We start from the raw sequence: 10,000 nt of genomic DNA on the forward strand, positions 1-10,000 counted from the left end.
TGCGATGAGGTTGAAGGCCGAGGTGGAAATGTTCCTTGAAATGTGCAAGCATAGGAGAGTTTAGATATAAGAGAGAAATCGACCCTACGGCTGCCGTAACACGGTCGGATACTAAAACCAGCGAGCTACATAACTGCTCCTGGTGAACTTGCTCGCTTACATAGGTTCTTATCGCATACCTTAACTCAGTCGAATTCAGTAAAAATGTTTTATTCTTCCTCAGCATCATCATTAGCCTGATTCTCAGACAGTCCAGGTCGCTCATATCACGCACTCTACTCTCGTCATAGTGCGTGACAAGAGCGACCTTGGACCGTTTGAGAATCAGGCAGGCTACATGGCCTTGCGATGGCTTAAGCTTTTAAATTGGAAAAGTGTGGGGTTCCACAAGGTTCCACTTGTAGGCTCGCTACTCTTTCTCATTCATGTAAATAACATTTCTGCATGTCTAAAGTATGGAGGCACGCGATAATTTCTTGATGACACGGATTTGACGTTTTCGAGTTGTAATCTACCAACTTTGCAGCATAAAATGTGTGACGATCTTAACTCTATAGCTCCTTGCTTGGCGGTCTAGAAAAAGGTTTACTAAATGCGTTGTAGTCTGATTTTACATGCATGGCGATAGGCTCGAGACAAAGAGTGCTGGCCTCGAAGGGGGTATCACCCTTCCTTTGCATGACACTGAATTACTTAGAGGTGAAATGACTTGGTGTTAAAATGGAGAAACACTTCACTGACATGGAATTCCCACGTACTGAATAACTATTAGACAAAAGGTCACTAGTAAGTTAAGTATTTTAATAAGGGTTAAGTCAGTTCTGAAAATTGCCAAAACCTAATGCAGATATATAGGGCAATAATTGAACCATATTTCACTTACTGCTCTGTTTTTTGGAGTGAAACAAAAATGGCTAATTTACAAAAACTTCTAAATACTGAAACTTGTATTATTACCGGTGGTTCTTGCTCGAAAAGATGTTAAAAATCTTAAATAGTCCTTCCCCTTAGTATATGTAAATGTCAGAGACTTTTAAACGATTTTTTAACTCTTCTATAAACGACTACGGCCTGCGATCGTCCAATCTGAACATTACGCTTCCAAAATGTCGCACTAGTTATTACAGAAATCGTTTTGAATTCACTGGCGCGAAATTTTGTAATGATCTGCTGTATACCCTTATAAAGAAGAAACTTCTTTGAAGCAATTTGTGAGAAGACTAGCTTCTCATACTATCGGCATTAGCAAAGGGTAATCTTAATTTTACGCATATACTCATTTTAAATTGATTGTGACCTACTGTAGTTCTCTTTTTTTATTGTATGTAGTTAATATAGCTTTGGTTTATAGGTCACGGTTTTCACGTTATATCATCGCCGCCATGTTGGTAAGATCTCTCATTAATATTAGCTCCAATATTCGTCCACCAGTAATTGTACATTGCAGCATTGTTATCTGTGTCTCTAGAGATTGGTTGCAAACCACCTATACGGATTTTATGGTAACCACATTTTAACACTTCGTATGTTTTAATGAAGATTCCATCCATCTATCTTGCTTATTCCTACATGTATTAAAGAGGCTCTGATAGGGGGGCGTCCCGTGTCACTTGTCTGAATTTTAAAATCACTCGTATCGGGGTTTTAATCGGCTCATTCTCGGCCTTGACGTTACTGTCGGAATTTTGCTGGGAAAGGATGTCTTTTATGTGCTGTCGCTACTTTTTGGGCCATGTCGCTTGTCGGAATTTACCCTGTCAGGGCCTCATTAAAGTCTTCGCGTTGGTCAGTGAAAGGAGGTGCACAATTAATTGCACCAATCTGTACTTGTTCAGAATATTTTGCAGTCACCTTCGAAGAAAACCATTTCTTCAATTCTTCCGTTTCTTTCCTTCTAAATGCAGCGGAAGGTGCTCAAACATTCAAGTATAAAAGCGACATACAGAAATGGCAGCGCACAACCTGGCGAACAGTGATTATCCATCTTGATTGGCTTATTAGAGCGCAGGTTACGCAGGTGTGGCACATTTGCATAAAGAACCTCCCCAAAACTCGAGGATATATCCACGAGTAAAAACGAAGGAAAAAAAAACAACAAGAACTACAAATTTCCTCAAAATCCCCGCTTGGAAGAGCAGTCGTTGCTCAGATGGCTAGTGCGCGGCTTTCGGAGCGAGAGGTCCCCGGTTCGATCCTCGGTGACTTCAACGTCTGTTTCGACTTTCCTCTGATCCTTGTAGCTATAGCTTTAAATACCCGTAAAACGGAGCACTGACAGAGGGAGGGGGGTAAAGGGTGCACCGTCGGCTTCCATTGATACCAGCCTCGTAACTGAAGGAACTACCGACGTTAAATAAAGTGACTTTACCGTTACCTTTACCTTTGAAATCCTCTATTTCCAACAGCAGTAAGAAAAAGCTTCGTCAGTATTTCCAGTGCTGCGACACAGTCGACTAAAGGTTTTTTCTAACAATCGCGGAAAGAACGGATCTCGCGGATTTTGCGAAAATTTAATCTTTTAATTTAATTCTTCCCTATAGAACTGAAAGTATATGATATCATTATATTATGTTTATATTACATATTTACAGTTTTCTAAAGGATAATTAAGTTAAATGTCAGTTTAAGTTTCCCCAAATTCTTCGAATCCGTATTTTCTTATTACGTCAAAACCTCCAAACGACTGCCTCGGAGCACTGGAAGTATATTAACCTAAGCTTTCTCTTAATGATGTTGGAAATGTGGATTTCGCGATTCTACTTTTAATTTTCACCAAGACAACAAACATTATTGTTTTCAAAAATTCAATGGCTCAATAAATTTTGCTGCAAAATAACTTATTCTGTTTGTTCATGGAGTACACGATAAAAGTTCTGAAAAGTTTCCTTTTTTTTTTGTCGCCAGGATACAGTGTAAAAAGGATAAGAATAATTGGAGCTTGAAGCCGCAAAAAATCATTTAATAACAAACGAGCCTCACTTGCAATTTGGTGATTCTTTACAAGCGTGAGGCGTGCACCACATCAAAAACGCGTGATTCATTAGAGTTCAAACTTAATTGCAATTGCTAGGACACGTTTTACTGTAGACATATCAGTTGACAAACTCTCGACTTCGTTGGACGCAATCGAAGGTACCTGTAAAAACAATACAAAGCGAGTGACACTACTGCAGCAGGATCGACTTTCTTGACTCGATTACGTACCTTTTAATTAAAGCAGTTCCTACACGGTCTTGATTGTTCAAAACAGCAGAAAATATGACTGCTGCAACTGATACGACTGTCAACCTACTTCAATATGGATTAATAATTGCATGCATTGAGAACAAAAAAACCGAAACGATAAGGAACAAAAAACTACTTTCTTGCCTGAAAAGTGGTTAAAATTGTTCTGTAACAGCAGTTTTAACCAGTTTCCGGCCTCTAGCATATAAGCTTAGCCCAAGTCGTTTATTATTCTAATAGTACGCCCTAAATAACTAAAACTATTGTCGATTTACTTCAGTTTCTCTCATTCATTTTAGGCAATCTTTACGGAACGTTTCTGTAATTCCTCGAATCATCATTTACATTAACTTTACATCGTAGGTACCTATTTCACAAAACGATTCAACAAGAATGTAGTTTTTAACACAGATGTGTTGAAATAAACTGTCTTCGGTGACAAGTGTTCGTTATAGTGTTTACTTTTTCCTTTCTTTCATTATGCAAAGCAATCGATTTTCGAAAGCTGTTGACAGGTTGCCCAAATATCAATGCGTTTCTTCAGACCTAATTTTGACGTAAAACGCAACACACCTGAAGTTTTCTGCTGCAGATGCTGCAGTCACTTCTCATGAGTCCTAGTCTGCTTTTTAGTTCAGTTCATTTCTTTCACACTTTGCCTGCACGTTTCCCTTTTCCCATTTGTCTACAACGCAACAGTTCCAGTGCTACGATAAATCAAGGTAAGGACGGTTTTCTTTTAGTCGTTTCAATAATTAACCCCTTGCCTTTTCGAAAGGTTATTTTTGGCACATAATATGAGGTAGTCAGCGAACTTTTTCCAGGAGCAAATATTTCGCTGGCAAATCTTCCAGCTAGGAAGTTTTTACTGAAAGGAACATTTAACAGCTTATGGGTAACTAAAGGCTGACAAGAAGAAATATGATAATCGAAGAGAATTTGATGCAATGAGGCTTAAAGGCCGATGCGGAAATATTCTTCAAAATATGCAAACTACTTGGAAAAATCTAATAAGTAAAAATGGATCCATGCGGGGAAAAATCGAGCAAATAACCTGCGATCAGGCTCTATTTTAGTTTCGCCTGGTACGTAATGTGGAGTTGGCGAAACGAAAAATAGAGCCTGTATGACCAAATTCCTCTTCGAAATTTCTTCCGCCCACTTTTTTTGATTGATTGACTTGTCCTTCATCGGCCAATCAAATTTACTTCCGTTACACCACTACACGCGTGGACGGCTATTTTAGTTTTGACCACAGTTAATTACTGTGGGAAGAATGTTATAAACGAATTCGAAAGTTACCGTTGGCTTTCATTTGAGAAAAACACATTTAAAGCATGGGGAATTTTATTTTCTGTACCTTTTCGACGACTATATTGCGGCAAAGGCCGGTGTAATTCTTCCTCCGAACTTCATTGAATATGCAATCTTTTAAGCTTGACATCTTAATTTGTAATTGAGATAACCTAGCATTTTGTCGTTGGACGGTTTGTCAATAGATTTTTAAAGAAAAAAAAAAGAGAAATACATTATTTCTTTAACGTGTTTGCCGATGAAGGTTTCTTTGGTGATTTGTTTGGGTAATATCTTCAGTTGCAGTGTATTTCTAGAATTGCGCGCCGCGAAATCATGATAAGTTTGGCCGTCAATTTTTTGATGGAGTACGAACAGTGTTAAAGATGGACTAGCAAAGTGGATTAGTCTCGAGGACTTTGCGAGAGCTCCGCGCAATCACAATGGCATTTTCACTTCCGGCGTTTCAACAGCCAATCAGATCAAGATTTTGCGTCGGCCGACCGTCCGGAATTCTTGAGAGACTTTTGGTCAGGCCCAATTTTAGCGAGCGACGACATAAGAGAACATATGGGCGAAGCTAAAAATGGGCCTGATCTCAGGTTACGAGCACACGGCTAACGTAACACAGGATGGATACTGAAATCCGCGAGCTAAATGAACTTCTGGTGAACTTGGTCGTTTACCCAGGTTCCCATCGAACGGAACTCTCCATACCTAGCCTGTCAGAGGAGCATCGCTCCTCTCCGATTGTTTTTTTCGGAGAGCGGGCGGCTGTACACAGGCTATCCATACATTAACACAGTCGAATTCAACATTTGTTTGAACTTGACTCTCTTGAATCAGCCTCAGCCTAGCTTGCGCATATGGTCAAAGATGTAGAGAAATTCCCGGATGACAGGAATGCCCAAACTGCAACATATGGGAAATGACTAACTAAGCATGTCGCATTCAGCGTAAATCCATTTATTTCCTCTGGGCAATGAATTTCTCTCCGTCTTAGCAACATTGTTTGAGATCTCTTTCTCGGCGTGGTGGGCCGTTGTTTATCCATTATTTTTATTAATGAATGATTAACGTTATCATTACTGGGAGAATAAACTTACAGTCCTAAAATTATAGGACGTATCACAAACAGGAAAAAATGGAATGACCAATGCAAATTTGTGCTCACTGTTTCGGGTGACAACTAAACCCCACAAAGTAATGGCTTTTATATGCAAAAAAATGCCTCTGCTTGCCCTGCATATTTATCTGCCATTCTCGTCTTGAGAACAACGACCTTAAATCAAAATAATGATAATAATAAAAAGACAATCTGAAGGACACAAGCCTTCGAAAATAAATTTATAATTTTTTCTCCACAAATCCACATTGTTCATAACATTTTTTCCTGGAGAAGTTGGCACACTCTTTCCATGCTGAATTAACGACTTGGATAAACGGCAAAATGATTACAATAGCGCACAGGTAAATTCTAGTTCACGTTCTCGTATCCGATGCCGTCGTTCTTGCTTACTTAATTAAGATTTCTATAAAAAGTCTAAGATTTCCTTGTATGTGCTCTCTTTCTATAGCTGGATGGATAAGATGGCTGACAATTCCTTGGATAAGCCAAATGAAACATTGCTTGAAGGACAATTAACGACCGTCAAGTTTTCTCCATGGGAGTGCATTGCTTGGCTTACAGTACTTTGTACTGTAGGTATTGCCATAGTAACGGTCAATTCCCTTGCTGTCATTGTTTACCTCAAAGAGCCCCGTCTTCACAAGCGTAGTATGTACTTGGTGATCAGCCTGGCAGTTGCAGACATATGTATAGGGGTGATCTCGCTGAGCGTAGACGTGTTCAGTTTAGGTCGTACATGCAGCCTATGGGAGTACTATTTGTCGCCAGCCGGGGAAAGTATTTTACCGGTTGTCCTTATGCTCTTTACATTAGCTTCGGTGGCAAACCTTGCCGTTATTTCTTTGGAGCGGATGCACGCCACGTTTCGTCCATTTACGCATCGTCTCCTCAAAAAATGGATATTTGGAGCATCTGTTGCGTTCGTTTGGCTTACCGCTGTGCTAAACTCCGCTTGCATGTACTTATATGTCCTCTTTACATTAGGCGGTGAAATGTACTCATATCTGTCAATATTTGTTTGTTGCTTATTTATTATCGTCATTTCTTATACATCGATCGTGGCCAAAATGTACTGTGGAACTCATCCTCACCACAACGGCGCAGTGAGTCGAGAAAGAAAACTGACCAAAACACTATTCATAGTGACAGCTGTATCTTTAGCGTTGCTGCTGCCGCACAATATTTGTTTTTTCCTCATATTCTCCAAACGAACTTATTCTGGCTTTTCCAGTCAAACAATTCATTTGCATTTCTTTTCGATTTCTTTAGTTTATGCCAATTCACTAGTCAATCCCATTTTCTATGCCTACAGAATCCCAGAATTCAAAAGAGCTATCTCTTCATTTTTGGGCTGTACACCACGAGCTCAGGGTTTTCCTTAAAGTGACTCTTAACTTCTATGACTCTTGCTTCCGATGATCTCAATTTGCTTGAGTTGGGTATCAATCTATCAAAGAGTTTGCTCGGTCCGTAACAGTAAAAGACGCTCTTTAGGTCGTACTGCATGCGCGCCCTCTCGCAAATCAGGATGTTATGCAATCGCTTGATATCGATTCCAGGAAACGAGCTTAGTTATTTCCTATAATACTCATAATGCAATGTAGATAGTTGAATAATTAAAACTTGAATTGGGAAATGCGTATTAACCTAAGTGTCAACAACTTAAAAAACACGAATGTAAAAAGTATATTCAGGTTGAAATGTGACGTGATTATTATCATCCTCCACCTTCTCCGGCAGAGTGAGTGTTCACTTTAATGTTGTTCCTTCCAGTTAAGGGGGTACCCGAGCTATGATAAGACTGATAATTAAATACATGTTCTTTTATCAGAGAACAACGCAATTTAGTCACAAAAAAAATGAGGCAAAAAGTTAGTGACATCCACAAGTTGCCTCATAATTGCATAAGTTAAACTAGCAAACTTGGTAACAAATTGCCAGAAGAAGTATTACTGTTGACATAACAGATGTTAGACAACATTATCTGGCGAGATTTCCTGGTTTTATTCTCACGTATCAGAAATCTTTGCCACCACTCGGTTTTGATCTGCGCGAAAAAAGGAAACTAAACTGCACAAAAACCCAACCCAAGACACTGCGCACGACTTGTTAGTATATGTTGCCCGTCAATCCTGAGTCTTTTGTCAGGAACCCTTTCTCCAAACAGGTTCAGAAGAAGTCCCAACGTAAGACATGCAAAAGCCATCTACCATCATTTCAGTTGTGCCGGTTTGCATCACGTATGTTAATCTAACGTACTGAAAACCATAACTTCATTCAGATTCGTTAAAATGTGAAAGTCACTGTTAAAAATCCGCTAAACAACAAGAAAAAGAACTTGAATCACTTGATGGGGCGCCACTAAGCTGCAAAAGCTTGGAATTATCTGGATTAATTTAACACCTGCAATTGAATGCAGTTTGAATTTGACTTTTTCTTTAACGGCACAATTCACTGCAAAATTTGTAAATAAAAACATAGATATTAATACAGAAAACGTGAGACTAAACTAAGCAAAATCCAGAAAAAGTTAGGAAGTGACAAAAATACAACGCACTTTAAATGATCTGCGCGACAATCCCATTTGATAGAAAACTAATTATAGTAAACGTGGTCAAACTTATAAACGAAAACTAAACATAATGCACTCGCACAGTTCCAGTGGCATCCTGATATTTTTTTCCATTTATATCCGCTATTTTAAAGAAATTCAGGCCCCGTTCACACTAATGCGTGTTCAAAAGTATCCGGTTTCGGTGTCATCGAAATTGCATCTACTGATCTGCGTCCATACTACCGTTTTCCCCGCGTTTTCAACTGTCCGCACGTAAACGCTCGAAAGCGCTCAAAAACTGTTAATGACATGCTGTTTCGTAGGTTGAAAAATATCCTCGAAAGAGATACGGCTGTGATATTTTCTGCATTTGCCGTAGTGCGAGTTTGAAACCTGTAGACAACTTCATTTTGGTTAAATAGAGCAAGGTAAGCCCCAAACAAGTTCGCTAGTAATATTAGGTAAAGCATGTTTTAATGAGTGCAACTCACGTGGTGGGGATGACGTCATCCTTTTCATTTCGATGCGTTTTCGACTGTCCAGACGAAAACGATATGTAGGCGTTTTTATTTGTCTCCACTTTCGAGATCGTTTTCAAATCGATGCGGTTTCGATTAACACGCTCATTTGTTTTAGTGTGGACAGAAGGATTAAATTCATCAAATTGTATGCGTTTTCAAACGAAAACGCATTAGCGTGGACAGAGCCTCGACACTGGCGCTACCGGCGCACCACCTCCGTCCGGCAAACAACTAAACTGGATTCCAGTCCCCCAACATATGAAATCAGAAAATATCTTGTAATCTGTCACGAGGCTTCACACGTTGCATACCATGCAATAGAGTGATGAAGCAGCCATTCCAAAAGTAAGAGATAGCTTTCATTTGCCCTTGCCGCAAGTCTGTTTTCTCACAAAGGAGTCGAAGCGTGACTAAATTATCTCCTCACCACAAGGAAAATCGCGAACGGACGATTTCATTTGAAAACATTGCACAAGCGTGCAAAAAGTTTTTCGGGAAGGATTGAAAGACTCAGTTCACAACCAGCAAGTGCAGTTGAAACCGATTAAAGATAAACATTAGTGATTCTTAAAGTATTTACAAGGTGTTCTGGGATATTTTTGCCTTATTTTTCAATGCTTTCAACTGCTTCTTTCATAAAGAGCAAAACAAAAGCTCGTTTTCTTGCAAAAATTCGAGACCAGTTACTTTACTAAATTGTGACTATAAAATCGGATCAAAAGCCATAGAAAATCAAATTAAACGGGTAATCCATAATATCATTAAAGAGACTTTTTGAAAGAACATTCAATAGCACAAAAAAAAATATTGATTAAAGGTATGATAAAGATGGCAGAAACCTGGTCCAAGTTTCCTAATGTTTATAGTTTAAGATTCAAAACAAAATAATACTGCAAAGCTGGTTGTACGTATACTGGTGTGAGGATAAATATTTTTTGATTTACCAATTTTTCGTGAGGCACGGCCTGACTTCTTGAGGGAGTTAAATGATTTGCCGTTACAATTTTTTGAAGTTCAAATATATGCCATGAGCAAACTAGGTTTAAGATTACAGATAAATGTATATATATATATGGATATATGTATAGGGTTACAGACGAATATTATTTACAGTTCTTTTCTTTTGTTTATACCTTTGGGTTCAAGCAGAAGATGGGGATTGGAATAACTGCCTGGAGACAGAGAACTGGACTGTTTACACACTCTAAGGTATCATCTCCGGAAGCATCAGACCGTTGTAAAGGAAACCACCTTTATTAGCCATAAAGAAAAGGCTCT

The 10,000-nt window shown here is 39.0% G+C and overlaps 2 protein-coding genes across 3 annotated transcripts in view; one reads left to right on the plus strand and one right to left on the minus strand.

Annotated features, from left to right (window-relative positions):
- The window catches only part of LOC138019547 (adenosine receptor A3-like), a 19,655-nt gene extending 12,549 nt beyond the window's left edge, over positions 1-7,106 (plus strand). Inside the window, exon 2 of the mRNA XM_068866386.1 lies at positions 6,096-7,106. Coding sequence (XP_068722487.1) covers positions 6,100-7,029 — 930 coding nt within the window. The 5' untranslated portion in view covers positions 6,096-6,099 and the 3' untranslated portion in view covers positions 7,030-7,106. The remainder of the gene's footprint in view (positions 1-6,095) is intronic.
- Positions 1-10,000, minus strand: part of LOC138021412 (cytochrome c oxidase assembly protein COX18, mitochondrial-like) — a 401,574-nt gene that overhangs the window by 142,956 nt on the left and 248,618 nt on the right. The gene's annotated exons all lie outside the window — the stretch shown is intronic.

The sequence above is a fragment of the Montipora capricornis genome, chromosome 10 (genome assembly GCF_036669925.1).
Source record: "Montipora capricornis isolate CH-2021 chromosome 10, ASM3666992v2, whole genome shotgun sequence".
NCBI classification, from domain to species: domain Eukaryota; kingdom Metazoa; phylum Cnidaria; class Anthozoa; order Scleractinia; family Acroporidae; genus Montipora; species Montipora capricornis.